Consider the following 15,256-nt stretch of genomic DNA (forward strand, 5'->3'; position numbering starts at 1 on the left):
CAGGTGACCCGAGTGCCTGTGGGAAGGCATGGAAGGGAGGGCCGGGAACAGGCGAGGCGGGAAGAACGCGATGTTCTCGCAGAAAAGCAGCTTTAGATTACAGCGGGGAGGGCTGGGCCCTCCTTACTCCCGCCTGGGCTCCCCGCCAGGAACCAAAATAAACAGCATACCAGGGTGGGGGAGGGAGGGGGACTGAGCGGGGGAGGCAGCTCCGACAGGACAGCCGGGGGAGACCCCAGCCCCCCCACTAGGCCACGTGATCCCGGGAGGGGAGGGCGAGGGGGGCCAGGCTCGCGGGCACGGAGGATGGGGTTTGCCCGGGTGGAGATGCCCCGCGTGGGAGAGGGTGTCCCTGGGGAAACTGAGGCTTGGGGGAGCCTGCCGCGGCGCCCTGGGCCCAGGAGAGCCCGGGTGGCCCGAGCTCTGGACTGGGCGGCTTCTTCGGTGCCCGGCACAGCCCGGGGCCTCCCGAGGGGCATTTAATGGCTGGCATGAAGGAGCCGACGAGCCTCAGTCTCTCTGCTTGAACCACGGCCCCGCCGACCGCGACGTCGCGGGCCCTTCTTGCTGCCGTACATGGGCATCGCAGCTCCACTGCCGGAGCGGGAAACGGAGGCGAATGGGGTGAAGTGACTTGCCCAGGGTCACCCGGCCAGAAGTGTCTGAGCTGAAGGGAACCTCTAAGGCGCCTCTCTGGGCCGTCCGGTAACGGCCGTTTCCCAAATGGAGTCGGAGGCTCGGAGGAGAATCGGCCTGCCTTGGCTCGGAGGGCAGCACCCACTCGGGGCCAGGCCTGCCGGAGCTCGGCCGGGCACAGACTGACCATCGCAAGGAAAAGGAGAGGTGGGAGAGGGCCCAGCCCGGCCGCGTCGCATCCGTGCCCTCAAGCAGTAGATCTGTGCCTCTAAAAGGGGCCCCGACACTCCTGCCTGGGCGCCCCAGAATCATCCGGGGCTCCCCTCGGCACCTCGGACAGGGGCTGGGCTCGGCGTGGCTGGCTGCAAGGAGGCAGTGTGGGCCTGGGGTAGCGGAGAGCCGCTTCCCTGCTGGTGCCTCAGTTTCCCCACCTGTAAAATGAGGGATCTAGGGACCTAGGACCCCCCCACTCTCTGAGGTGGTCCAGATTCACGCAGATACGCACACAAGCCCAAGCCAAGGCGGCCACGCGAGGACCACAGGCTGCGGGAGGAGAGTCTCCCACGGCTGAGGCCGGGCAGGCCCCCTCCCTGGCCTGTTCCCACTGCCCTCCCCAGGCCTCCCCCGGCTCCTCACCAAGCTGTTGGCAGCTTTGCTCGCGTGGGCCTCCATCTGCTGCCAGCACTTCTTGGACTCCTGTACGATGTCCTCGTGGGTCATCCCTGCGGAGGTGGAGGGAGCCCCTGAGCCCGAGGGGGTCCAGGCTGCCCCCAGCAGCCCCCGTCCAACGAGGGGCTTGCAGGGACGAGCACGCCCGTCATTAGAGTACTGGCAGCTTTGCCTCTCCCCGGGTGCGGGGCGCCGAGGCAGGAGAGCGCCAAGGGCTGGGCAACAGGGTTAAAGGACTTGCCCCGGCCCGAGTCACAGGCCAGGAAGTGTCCGAGGCCACATCTGAACTCGGGAACTGCCACGTCCAGGCCCGGCGCTCTCCCCACTGCGCCCCCTCACTGGCCCTCCCCCAGCTCTGGGGAGATACAGGCACCCAGGGGTGTAATCCCTCTTTGTCCGCTGACTGAGGCCTGTTTTTAGAAGCCAGACTTGGGCACTAATTAACTGCCGAAGAGGAGCCTCCCTGGCTGGACCTCAGTTTGCTTGTCCTTAAGAGGACAGGATCAGACGAGAGGACGACTCTTGATGCATTCTGCCCACATTAATTAGGCTCCTGCTGTTTGCCCACCGGCGCCTGCCCTCTTGGGGCTTCCATGCTGGGACAACGGCTCACCATATCCTCCCAAGGGCGCTGGGAGGGGGCACAACAAGTGGGGGCCTCCAGGGCAAATGGCTTGGCCTCAGCCTCAGTTTCTTGATCTGTCAAATGGGAATCCCTGTTCAGATGCCCCAGGCTCCTCAGGGCAATTGTGGGAAAAGCCACCACGACGAGGGGCTCAGAGTTCGCCTTGGACCCAGAAGGCCCCTGGTTAAGGGCAGGGCAAGAAGGGGGCCAGCCGGGGTCTCACCTGAGTATTGCTGCAGCAGCCAGACCTTGAGCTCGATGAAACTGTGGGCAAAGTGGCAACTGTCCTCCCGAAGACAGCCATAGCGCACCTCGTGGCGGCACACGTCAAACTGGAAGTGCTCTTGGAACTGGCGGATCTTGGAGTACTTCAGGGCTGTGGAGCGGACGATGTGGACCAGACACCTGGCAGGGGAGGTGGGGAGTGAGCCCTCGGCCTCTGGTCCGGCACCTGTCCGATGGCACGTGTCCCCCTCCTCTCTGCCAAGGCAGGGGCTCAGCATTCGCTACTGAGTTTAGCCGCCGGGGAGTGCCGTTTCCATTCCTGACACTAGTCAGTGTGCCCGGCTTGCCAGGGTTCTGTAGCAGCTCACACAAGGCTTAGGGTCACAAGTTTGGAGATGGCAGGGAACCTACGGGTCACCTCTCAGTGGACAGAGTGCCAGGCCCAGAGATAGGAGATTCTGGCTTCAGATCTAGCCTCAGACCCTTCCTAGCTGAGTGACCCTGGGCAAGTCACGTGCCTAGCCCTTACAGCTCTTCTGCGAGTCTAAGATGGAAGGTCAGAGTTTAAAATAAAAAGCTCCCATTGAAGCAGGCCCCAGCTGCTCCGTAGTGACCCAGAAAGCCACCAAATCACATTATCTGTGTTTATTGTGTTTTATCTATTTTGTTAAACATTTCCCAATTACATTTCTACAAAAACCTTCTAAGACAGAAGAGTGGTCAGGGGGTTAGAGAGTTGGGGTTAAGTGACTTGCCCAGGGTCACACAGAGAGGTGTCTGAGCCCCCTATTTGCCCCTCTTAATTATGTTTTTCCAATTACATTCTCTCTTTTTTTTTTTTCAATCACAGAGAGAAACCATTTTTGACCATTGTTTTTCTGCCCTTTTGCTATTCAGACTCTTCAGGCAGCAAACAGACAAGACTGACCCGGTTCTACCAGCGTTCCGTGCAACACGTATTTTTATGTTCCCCACTTTAATTACATTTCTATCTGGCTGGATGTGCCCATGGGCACCGCCTCGAATCTAGCCCAATGCCCCACTTCACAGGCTTTTCCTCTGTGGGTCTCAACTTATCATCTCTAAATACGCCGCGGGGCTGTTTTGGGGAGAGCACTTAAACGCGCGTGATCACCCACGTCAGGGTGGAGATCGGGGTTCTAATCCCAACCCTTGGTGCCCTGTGGGGCCCTGGCCCAGCTACTGAACGTCTCTCGGGCTCCTTTTCCCATGCCATCCAAGGTGAGCTAGCCAAGAATTTGAGCGGCCTCCTTTGCTCCAAGGAGATCTTTGGAAATCTCCAGGAAAGGGGATGCTCTGAATTGAGAAGGGGCCATGGAAAACCGGGAAGAAATCTTGGGTCTGCCTTATTCCTGGGACCAGAGCACCCTATCCAACCCCCTCCATAGACAGGGAAACTAAGGCTCAGAAGGGCCAGGTGACCTGTGGAAGTGTGAGAGACGAGTCTCCCTCCCACTCCTATCACTGACTGTCCAAGGACTAATTCTCCGCACCAGCGGGGGGGGGGGGGGGGGGCACGGGGGATCCAAAAAGGCAGATGGCTCGACGAATGGGAGGAGGAAGGCACCCACGGGCAACGTCCCAGGATCTCCTTGCCTGCTGGTTTCCTCCAAGGAAAGCTTCTGGAAGCCATAGCTGGTATTAGCGAACCCTCTGGTTCCCAACCATTTTGGTCTCAGGACTCTTAACAATCACTGAGACGGGGACAGAGTCAGGCCCAGAGCCAGGCAGGAGGTCCTGGGTTCCAATCTGGCTTCGGACACTTCAAGTTGGGCGTCCCTGTATGTCTACAGGATGGATTCCAAGATGGAATGGGTTAGAAGTTTCTGGAGGAGCCCCTCCCCAAAGAGCTTCGTTTATGTGGCCTAGAGGTGAAGCTATTCGCCGTACGTACAAGAAAGTGACACCCAGTCAGTACTTAGGAAAAGGACCTCGTGGTCCCCCTGCCAGGGTCGCAGGGACTCCCCGGGGCTTCCCAGACCACTCTGAGAAGCTGCCCCAGACAACTGAGTAACAGGGAGCCAAGAAAGGCCTCCTGCCTGGGGGAAGACGGCAAGGAGCCGGATAAATTCTGCCCCCCGCCCAGCTTCCATGTCCTCCTGAGAGACAGAAGGACGGCAGTGGCACAGCCACCTTCCCTGGGGGCACGGGGAGACCCCGGCATGTCGGGCAGGAAAGGGAGGTCAGAGCACCGTCTCAGACCACGCTGCCTCCTACAGGAGAAAGCTGGGCTCCCACTGCACTCCTGACGCCGGCTGGGCAGCTGGAAGCTGTTAAAGCTCACGCATGGAGAAATCAAGGGGACTTGTCCAAAGTAACGCGTGAGGGCCTTCCAGCGCTCCATTGGCAGCCACGGCGCCGCTGTCACGAGGTCCTCCTCCTCGACGGGCTTCTGAGACAAACAGTCCTGGTGGGCAGCCTCAGTGGACGGGCAATCCAGCTTCAAACAAGGGGGGGACCCTGGGGAAGTCACTTTGCCCCCTTTGCCTGTTTCCTCGTATGTCAAATGAGCTGGAGAAGGTGATGTCCAAGAGCTCTGCTATCTCTGCCCAGAGAAGCCCAATGGGGCCGCAGAGTCAGCCACCACCAAAACGACACGCAGGACCCGGGGACAGCACCAGGGCAGATGAGAAGAGGGAGGGGACGGGATCATGAGCGGCACTGAAAATGTTTTGGGCATTTGGTGAAACCCACAGTTCCTGTCTCTGAGGCCAGATCAGAACCCAGGCCCTGCCCCCTCTGGACCCGGTTCTTGCTAAAGGGTTTTCTGAGGCACCCGTGAGGCGGAGGGGTGTGGGGACGGGGCTGCTTCCAGGCCAGGGCTTCACGGAGGCCTCGTCCTCCTTCCCACTATCACTGTCGTTATTATTAAACGAGAATCGGAGTTCAATCTGGTCCTGGACATCTACTCCCTGTGCGACCCTGAGCACCTGCCTCAGTTTCCTCATCTGTGAAATGACCCAGAGAAGAAAACGGCCAACCACTGCAAACGGGGGCACCAAGACTTGGATGTGACCGAAACAACCGAATGGCCGGCAAGTAACCACCTCTGCCTCAGTTTCCTCATCTGGAAAATGACAACAGCATCCACTTTACAGAGAGCGTGAGGCTCCAATGAGACAATCAGCCTTAAAGCGCTAGAACAATGCCAGCTTGCAGAGGGAGGACGCAGGTCTGACAGTCAGCCATGGGGCTGAAGGCTTCATTCCAGCTCTCCATCCCTTGGTGACCTTGGAAAACAGGGAGCCTCAGTTTCCTCACCTGTGAAATGGCTGGCATGACCTCCGAGTGAAGAGCTTATCCTAGCACGATTATGCCTATTCTCTAGACGACCTCTGAGGTGCTGTCCAGCGTCAGGCCAATTCTCTGGCCCGAGCCCAGAGCCCCCCGCGAGGGAGGTGGGCACTCTGAGGCGCTTCCCCATCCTGCAGTACTCACCGAAGGCTCCTCCTCCCCGCACTGAGTCAGGACTCCTGACGGTAGTCTAGGGTTTCGGGAGGATGGGTGGATGCCATCGTTCTCCCCATTTACAGATGAGGATACCAGAGGCCCGAGGGCCCACGAGCCAGGATCAGACCCAAGAGCTGGGGTTCCCCGAGGCGAGGGCACCCCGGGCCACTCACTTGTTGTCGTGGAAGCTGTGCTTGGCAGCCAGGTTGGAGCAGACGGCTGGAGAGTCCTTGGTCCCCTTGCTAATGATCCGGGGTTTGCTGTCGAAACAAATCTGTTCAAAAAGGAGCAAGAAAGCAGCCAGGTAAAAAGCCAGGAGGGGCCGAGGTCTCCTGGGCCCTTGGTTTCTCCCAGAGTCCCAGAAGTCCCCCAGGAGAGCCTCTAACTGAACAGGAAGGCCCTTGCTGGCTCCCTGAGGAGGGCCGGCTCTGGGTTCAGGGGCTTGCCGGTCTCTTGGGGAGACTTTCTCCTGACCAGTCTATCCCCAGAACACCATCTTGTGGGCCAAGTGGAACAAGCTGGGTACCTGCCACAGGCTTCCTCCTCCTCCTCCCTCAGGCTGACGGCCAGGGGTTCTTTCAACTGTGTGCTATGTTTAGGGGCCTGAGGGGCCGCCCCAGCATTTAATGGCCAGATCCAGCTGGGATCAGAGCAGGGCAGGGGCCGCTGGGACCCTGGGCAAGGCTCCTAACCACTTCACTACAAAACGAGGCCAATTGCAACCCCTCATCAGGCTGCTGGAAGATCAATAAGCCAGGCTGTTCCTCTCATTCATCTTCCAAGGACTCAGTTTCCCCAGCTGTAAAATAAGGAGGCTGAATGCCAGGGCCTTTAAGGCGCCATCTGGCTCTCGGTGTGTCCCCTCAAACGTCGTCCTTGGATGATGTTAACTGTCTTCCTCTCTCCCATTATTCACACCCCCTAAGGGCTTCCCAGTCTCAGACTGCTGACCCACAGCTGCCATTTCCCCCCACACCAGGGTCTCGGCCTTCTCTGCCCATAACTGGGCAGCTCTTTGCTTCCCCTACCGGGAGCCCAGGAAGCCCGGAATGGCCACCTCTGTGACCTCCCCGTGGGGTTGGTTCTCAGCCTTGGGGCAGAGACGCCATGTCTGAGCCGCCGCCTCCATTTCGTCCCTCCTCCCCTGTTCTGCAGAGAGCAACGAGCTAGTCAGAGTTCCCTCGCATGTGCTCCTCTGGGCCACAAGGTTCCTGCTTCCTAAGGACAATGGGGGCCGGAGCAGAGAATCCCTCTGAGCTTTGTGTAAATGGAATTAGCTCACCCCCATTCCTAGTTAGAACTCCAGCCACCAGAGAGAATGTCATCCCCACGTCCCTGAGGGGGGAGGGGAGACGAGTGACCCACACGTGACAATAAGCAACAAATCAAGAACAAGGGACGGCCCTTTGGCCAGTCCAAAGCAGTGTAGAGGCTGCCATTGGTCCACTTGAAGGAAAGGTGGACCCCCAGGAAGTGACGAAAGCTGCTGTCCTTCAAATATGATGGTAACTTCCTGTCCCGCTTTGAACTTGGTGCTGAAGGATCTCGGCTGAGACCTCAGGCTGCTTCCCCTCTGAATGGTCACGTGGGCAGGTTAGGCTGACTTCCTGGGCCTACCTTGGCGTTTCCAGACTCTCTACCTCAAGGAGGCTTCTTTGCCCCTCTAATTGCTAAGGCCTTGTGGCTAGTAGCCTTGTTTAATTAGCCTTTTATCCCTCTCTCGGTCTGGACCTCTGCCAGACCGGGCCAGCCTCTCCCTCTCTCTATTTCCCCACCTTCTACCTTCCCAAATTGTAAATAAACTACCTTAAAACCCATCCTGACTTGGGTCTGTTTTAATTACGGAATCAATCTAGATCTGATTGATTCCTGGCAGCCACACCTTAAATATATATCTATATAATATCTAATTTTTCCTTATTACAGCTTTCACACTCCAGCCTGAGGGGACACTCACTTTGGCCCTCTGGGTCCGAGGGTTCTAGACTCTGGGGCTATCCACTTTGGAGCTCAACTGCTCTCAGTGCCTTGCAGGGCCGGCTCCCGGTCTGAGGCCCTGCCCACTGTCCACTGCCCACTGCCCACTGCCCAGCCCTACCTCACACAGGAAGGTGAAGATGCCCTGGTGCTCCTTGAGAAGCTTGGCAATGGTGAGGCTGCCCCGCCGGATGCCCCCAAGGGGGTCGAAGAGGAGGTCTCGGTTGAGGGTCCCCTTCCTCTCCTCGGTCCACACGTCGATCTCCTCCTGATGGTAGGCGAAGGTGCAGTTATCCCCGTACTTACAGTCCTGCTTGTTAAGCATGTCTGCGGAGAGGCAACACACACGTTCTGCCACAGGAGGCCATGGCCCGGTCCCCTAAGGGCCCTGGGTGCTGTGATAATTAGATTAAATCTATACTGCCCATCTTTAGATTTAATCACCAAAGGTGAAAGCATCTCCAATTTTGGGAAGTCCGTAACCCATGTGTGTTAGAGTGGGTGAAGAATCAGAATCCACTGACTGCCTCCTGGGCAGTCCTAAGAGAAGCGTCTGTTGTGATTGGACATGTAAACTAGGAGGAAGGCACAGGAAGTGACACATAAGTGACCCCTATAAAAAGAGAGAGTTGAGTGAGTCAGGGGGTCTTCTGGTGAAGGAGCTCTTCTGGTTCGTGGAGAAGTGCTGGCTGAGACCCCAAGACCTTGGTGAGACAGCTCTTAAAATCTTCCTTTGGAATTCCACGTGGTGAGTTTAAAGACTGAATCTTCCTGAATTTCTCTTAAGGAAATTCCCTTTAATAGAGAGTCTGTGACTGAAGCTTTTGCTTCATTTGCCACCACCCCACCCCACCCCCTGACTCTCAGCTTAGGTTAATTAGATCTACCTGGATTAAACAGGGGATCTTAGTAATTTACCTACTGTGTTAGATTCTTATTTCCTTATTTCTTCTTCCTCTTCTCAATTGTAAATAAATTTACATAAAAGTCAATTTTGACTTGAGGTTATTCATTAATTGGGGATTTTTTTCCCCTGGTGACCAATCTTTAATATATTTAACCAAAGCCCCCTTTCCCCCTATACAGTGCCAGAGCCTGCCCGCCCGTCTGTCCCCCACTGCTCCCAAAGCCTGAAGCCTCTGCTAGTAGGGAGGGGGCCAGACAGAAGGAAGACCTCGGAAGGCACTGCTAGCCCCTGACTTATCACCCTTTATGGCATTTCAGTATCTCGGAGATTTTCTTGGCAAAGTGACTGGCATGGTTGGCCATTTCCTTCCCCGGCTCATTTGACAGATGGGGAAATGGAGGCCCACCGGGTAAAGTGACTTGCCCAGGGTCACACAGCTGGTAAGTATCTGAGGCCAGATTTGAGCTAGGGAAGAGGAGCTTCCTGATGCTAGCACGCCATCAGTCCTCTGCACCACCTTGTTGCCCACTGTCCTACCCAAGTCAAGATTTCTTGTACTCTAGGTGCTCAGCATGGATCTGGTCCACGCCAGACAGAAGAGACTCTCCATTGAGACAGCATATGGTCCTTAACCTTATACAATGAGGGGAGCGGCCCCTCGGGCCTCAGTTTCCTCATTTGTAAGATGAGCCATTCCCATCGGATGACCCGAGGTCCCTTCTAGCCCGTTAGATGGACGAAGGGGACAGTCACCCTTGTGCCACCCATCTCTGAGGGACTCAGGGAGGGAAGCGCTCCACCAAACCTCAAACCCAACACACAGAAAAGTCAAATTCATGGGGGCAACTGGGTGGTTCAGTGGATTGGGAACCAGACCTAGAGATGGGAGGTCCTGGGTTAAAATCTGGTCTCAGACTTCCTAGCTGTGTGACCCTGGGCAAGTCACTTGACCCCCATTGCCTAGCCTTTACCACTCTTGTGCCTTGGAATCAGTACAGAGTATGGATTCCAAGAGGGAAGGTGAGGGTTTAAAAAAAAAAAAAAAAGTTGCATTCAGGATGGTCCATTATGAGGGGGAGGAGGAAGTCAATGGACCTGGGGACTGGCTGTGTGAGGGTAGGGTAAGAATTCCCATGATTCCAGATGCTCCCTCTGCTAAAATCCCCTGATGCTGTTGAAGGGACCTCACAGGCCATCCAGGTGGGATCACCCACTTTAAAGATGAGGAAACTGAGGCCCAAGTCAAAGGAGATACCAGAAGCCACCTAATCCGACCCTGTCCTTTCCCAGAAGAGACCCAAGCAGGGCCATGTGGCTCACAACAAACAGGCAGGACCCAAACACAGGGCCTCTAACCCCAAACTCAGTATTCTCTGCCCTAGACTGAATACCAGAAGTTGCTTCAGAGATCAACCTTTTCACCTTACAGATGAAGAAACTGAGGCAGAGAGAGGAAGTGATGGGATCACATCTCCTAAAAGCTGGAAGAAACCCCAGAGCCCATTGCACAGGTGAGGGCACTAAGGCCCAGAGAAGAGAGGTGACTCGCCAAAGTCTCCCAGACAGAGCAGCAGGGCCCAGCCTCTAGTCGGACCTGAGGAGACCTCTGGGGCCAGAGGCAGGGAACTAAGCAGCAGAGACGGAGCTCCATGGCCCAGCCAGGCAAGCTGGTGACAGACCCTCCTCATCCTTGCCAGGGTTTCCGGGGACCTGCTGGTGAGCAGATTGGCCTCTGGGACTCGCCTCCCCCCAACTCATTCCTAGACCCTCTATTTCCTCTCCTGAAAAAACAAGGGTGAGCCCTAGGCCCGGGATCCCTACCTATGGCCAGGCTTCCCAGAGAAGTCAACCTGCTCTCTGCATTCAGGGCAAGCCATTTGTCTCACATGGACGTGCAAACTCATAAACGATTAACAATCTGAGGGCGGCCAGGCGGCTCAGGGGGCGGGAGGTTCTGGCCTCCAATCTGGCCCAGGACACTGTAGGACCCTGGACAAGTCACTAACCCTGGGGCCTAGTCCTCGGCACTCTTCTGCCTTGGAACGACATCTGGCACAAGCACCGGTTCCGAGACAGAAGAGAAGCTTCTAAAAGGAACTTGTGATGACGCAGAAAAGCTCCCGAGTATCCTCCTCCTCCTCAAACAGCCTTCCGTCCTTCCAACCCAGGCTGTATGGCTGCCTGTGGGCGCTGCTCACGGGTCTCCCCTCTGTGCCACGGCCTCCAGGGGCCCCTGGAGCCCCTCTCCCTCACAAATGATGCTGCACCCCCACTGACTGCCCCCCAGAATGGGGCATGGCTTGGAACGTGCGCCCACCTCCTCTCTTTCCAGGGAGGCCTTTCCTGACCCCCCAGCATTGGGCATCACAGCCCCTCCACTGGGAAGTCTGTATCCCAACATTCCTGGAGGTTCTGGGTTCAAATGTTCTCTAAATGGATGGCCACCCTCCCCAGCTCACCTTTGCACAGATAGTAGGAGCCTACGAAGCTGGTCTTGGTGGGCCGCGGCCGGATCCGCTTCCAGGTCTTGTCCTCCGAGTTTCGGATCCTCCCCAGCAGGATGTCCCGTTTACACTTGTGCTCGAGGTCCTCCCGGTATGTGTAGTCGCCGGCCTTGGGGCCTGTGGGGAATGCAAAGAGGGAGGGAGGCGTCTGGGCATGTGTGAGGAGGACCTGCTACAGAGGCAGGGAAGGCAAACAGAACCTTTGCGGGCTCGGGGTCTGCTTCTTGTCTAGACTCAAATGGCTATGGAGATTCTCCTCTTCCATGAGGTCCTCTCAGATTGCCTTCTTTGCTGACACCCCATAGGGAATGGGTCTGAATTCCACTTGATTCAATGTGTTGGGCTTGGGGGCAGGACAGACAAAAGGTGGCCCAGACAGATTTCAAAGAACAAAGTGGGGGTGGGGGTGGGGGGGAGAAAGGACAGTGAGAGCCATAAGACAAAGGCCCCGAGGCAGTGGAAGAGGGAGAGTCAAAGCAAGCTTCCTGGAAGAAGTGACTCCTGAGCTCTGGAAGGCAGTGAGAGGTGGCCAGGGTACTCTGGCCCATCCCAGGAGGTTGGGGCAGAGGGTGGGATGGAGTAGGAGTCAAGTCAGGAGTTTGGCCCAAGGACGAATGGCTGAGGCAGGATTGGAACCGTATATGCTCTTCCTAAGGAGTTGGGAAGTCTGCTTTGCGGGGATGACCTGAGCACAGAGTGAAATGAAGGACAATCTGGATGCCTGCTGATTTTCCGGTGGGGTCGTTGGTGCTTTTTGGGAATTTTTAGTTGTGTCTGACTCTTGAGGTTTTCTTGGTAAAAATACTGGCATATTTCCATCTCTGGCTCATTTTACAGATGAGGAAACTGAGGCCAACAGGGTGAAGTGATTTGGACTTAAGTCCAGAGTCACACAGCTAGGAAGTGCCTGAGGCCAGATTTGAACTCCAGAAGATGAGGTTTCTGGCTCCAAGGCTGGCTCTCTCTCACTGCACCCCCTAGTGGTCCTTCCCAAGATGCAAGAGCCTACCTTGGACTGGCAAGCAGATGTTCTCCGGCTTCGTTCGTGGGGACAAGCTAGAAATAGCCCAGAAATATTCCTAGGGGTTATGAAGCCGTAAGCAAGAACCAGAATACTGAAAGCAGGAGCATCTCTGCTGACAAGTGAAGGTCAGGCCTTGGGAAGGATACGCATTGATAATAGGCTCTTGGCCAGGATGGAGGATACCTGAGACAGACTGGTAAAAACCCGAGTTCAAATGAGGAGGGAAATAACAAATTGGAAAAAAACCTTTTAGCAACTTTCTCTGATAAAGGCCTCATTTCCCAGATGCCAAAGAAACAGATTCACATTTATCAGAAGAGCCATTCCCCAAAAAGCTGCAAAGAGGTGGTTTTTGAAGGAAGGAATCCGACCAACCCATCACCTCATAAAAATGCCAAAGCTGCAAATACCTGGGGAAAGGAACAGAAGAATTCTGGGATCCCACCTCCCTGCCGTCAGACTGGCCAAGGTGACCGAAAACAGAGGGGCTGTGGGAAAATGGGCCCCTTAATTCCATGCTGCCACACTGCAAAGTGTTCGGACCTGTCCCCCAAACCACAAAACTCTGACCTAGTGACACTACTGGTAGGCCAAAACCCCAAGATCAAAGCCAGAAGAAGAGCCCCCAGAAGTACAAACCATTGGCAGCAGCTCTTCTACTACAGTAAATGAGAAACTAAGGGGATGCCTGTCCATCTGGGAATGGCCAAACAAGCCATGGTATATGGATGTGATAGAATCCTATTGTACTATTAGAAATGATTGGGGGGGAGGGAAGGGGGCAGCAGCTGGGTGGCTCAGTGGATGGAGAGCCAGGCCCAGAGACAGGAGGTCCTGGGTTCAAATCTGGCCTCAGACATTTTCCTAGCTATGTGACCCTGGGCAAGTCACTTGACCCCCATTGCCCACCCTTACCACTCTTCTGCCTTGGAACAATACATAGTACTAATTCTAAGATGGAAGGTAAGGGTTAGAAAAAGAAAAGAAAAGAAATGATAGAGGGATTGGCCAGGTTGGTGGTTCAGTGGGTAGACACCTGAGCTTAGAGATGGGAGATAAGTTCAAATCTGGCCTCAGACACTTAAGAGATGTGAGATCTTGGCCAAATCACTTAACCTCTATTGTCTCAGTTTCCTCAAGTATAAAATGGGTATAATAATAGCAACTACCTACCTACCGGGGTTGTGTACATCAAATGAGGTCATATTTGTAGAGTGCCCTGCACAACATTTGGCACATGGCAGGTGATATATGAACAACTATTTTACATTTTTCAATGTGAACTTGTCCTAAGGGGCGGCTCATGCTCAATAGGGCAAATGGCCAATCTTTCTTTGATTGACAGAAGGCTCAGCACTCAGTGGTCAGCCATAGGGCACCGAGGTCACGTATGTGTTCTTTCCTCATTCCCCTCTAGCCAGGCCACTCCTTCTGGGGAGCTTCCTTGGCAGCCCCCAACCACAACAGGTACTACCCAGTCTCTCCGGGGCACCTGTCCAAACTTCAGTAGCATATGCTAAGCAAGGCCTTCCTGCTGCCAGGAGGTTTGACCCTCATTGCCTAGTCCTCCATCTTCTGGTCCCTACCTCCTCCTACATCTGGGTGACCAGCAGCGGGAGGCAGCTGAGGCTGTCTAAGAAGGAATGAGATCCAGGCCCCTCCTTTCCCCAGCCTGGGCCTCCAACAACTTGAACTAAAGCGGCTGGGCTCACAGAAGAGCCTCTTAATAAATCCTTCTAGAGATTTCTAGAGATGGGAACACAGGGGGAGGCAAGTTCCAGCTCAAAAGAATGAAGAGGGAGGGCGCTGTCTGGCAATGGGCAAGTGGCCTCTCAGGAAGCAGTTAATTCTGTCCCTGGAAGCAAAGTCACCCAGGCCCCAGGAGGGGCACTGAACTAGCCCACCTCTAATCTCTGCCATTTCGGACATGAAGTTCAGATTCTAAGAGGCGATGATCCCAAGATTCTCGGCTTCTGAGCTGGTCTCTCCAAGACTCTAGGTCGATGGCTATGAAATGTTTGCGATTCTCTGAGCCTGTGGTCCTAAAGGCTGATGATGTCTGGGATTCCAAGAGTCCATGATTTCTCAAAACCTCAGATTCTCTGCCAGCAGGGTGGCAGGAGGGAGGGGAGAGGGTATTACGTTACCTGTTTTAGGATAGCAGAGGTGGCAGGCCTGTTTGAAGAGGTGGGTGGAAGCCAGGGGGTTCTTGACGAGGAGGGTGGTATTGGGCATGACAGGCTCTTGCTGAGGCAGGAGGTCAGCCACCTTGGGCAGAGGGGAGTGACTTGTGCTACCGAGGCTGGCGGACTAGATATAGGATGGGGAAGAAAAAGTTGAGTGCATCCCCTTAGTGTAACCTGCCAGCCCAGCTACAGATCCAAGACCTTGGCTCCCTTCTTTCTCTCTCAGCCCAGATCCTTTCTCCAGTGGTGAAATCCAGGTAGGGAATGGGAAGAACTCAAGAATGTTAGACCTAGAGTTGGTCAAGAAACCTGACTCTCTCCTCTCATGGAGGAGGAACCTGGAACCAGAAAAGGGGAGAGATTTGTACCCAGCCATGTTTGAGGAATACCTGGGTCCAAGTTTGGCCTCTCACACATACCGACTGTGACTCCAGGGCGGTGATGGCAAAACTTCTTACCCCAGACGGAAAGGGAGGAAGCCTCCCATTGGGCTACGGGGCAGAGGGGCGGGAGAAGTGACCGGGAGCCTCTCCCCCCATTCCCTCTGCCTTTCTGGTAACTAACTCTGGCGGGGGCAACAGTGAGAGAACTCTGCATGCCCTCTGGCACATACATGTGCCATAGATTCCCCATCATGGCTCTAGGGCAAGTCAATTAACTTTTCTGTGCCCCAGACAGTTGCCTAAGACTCTAAGGCTACAAATTACATTTTTTAACCCTTACTTTCTTAGAACACCTCTAAAACAGAAGGGCAGGGGCTAGATGAATGGGGTTAAATAACTCGCCCAGGGTCACACAGCTGGAAAGTGTCTTGAGGCCAGTTTTGAACCCAGGTCATCCCAACTCTAGGCCTAGCATTCTTGCCATCGTGCCACCCAGGTGCCCCATCCAAGACTACAAATCATAAGGAAGGTGCCAAGCTGCCTTGGTAGAGGAAGTCACCTCACCTGGGATTTCCTCCTATTAGTGAAATCCCAGGCAATCCCATCTCTCTCCCTAGGTCTGAATGAGGACTGGAATGTAGTACCCGAT

At 55.2% G+C, this 15,256-nt stretch overlaps 1 protein-coding gene across 1 annotated transcript in view; it reads right to left on the reverse strand.

Annotated features, from left to right (window-relative positions):
* ZC3H7B (zinc finger CCCH-type containing 7B) overlaps nt 1-15,256 on the reverse strand; it is a 75,581-nt gene that overhangs the window by 18,756 nt on the left and 41,569 nt on the right. Inside the window, exons 12-17 of the mRNA XM_044677406.1 lie at nt 14,186-14,285; nt 10,970-11,131; nt 7,725-7,930; nt 5,800-5,900; nt 2,154-2,335; nt 1,273-1,358 (exon numbers count right to left, since the gene is read on the reverse strand). Of these exons, the coding sequence (XP_044533341.1) occupies nt 1,273-1,358; nt 2,154-2,335; nt 5,800-5,900; nt 7,725-7,930; nt 10,970-11,131; nt 14,186-14,285 (837 nt within the window). The remainder of the gene's footprint in view (nt 1-1,272; nt 1,359-2,153; nt 2,336-5,799; nt 5,901-7,724; nt 7,931-10,969; nt 11,132-14,185; nt 14,286-15,256) is intronic.

Source organism: Gracilinanus agilis, chromosome 5 (assembly GCF_016433145.1).
Source record: "Gracilinanus agilis isolate LMUSP501 chromosome 5, AgileGrace, whole genome shotgun sequence".
NCBI classification, from domain to species: Eukaryota; Metazoa; Chordata; class Mammalia; order Didelphimorphia; family Didelphidae; genus Gracilinanus; species Gracilinanus agilis.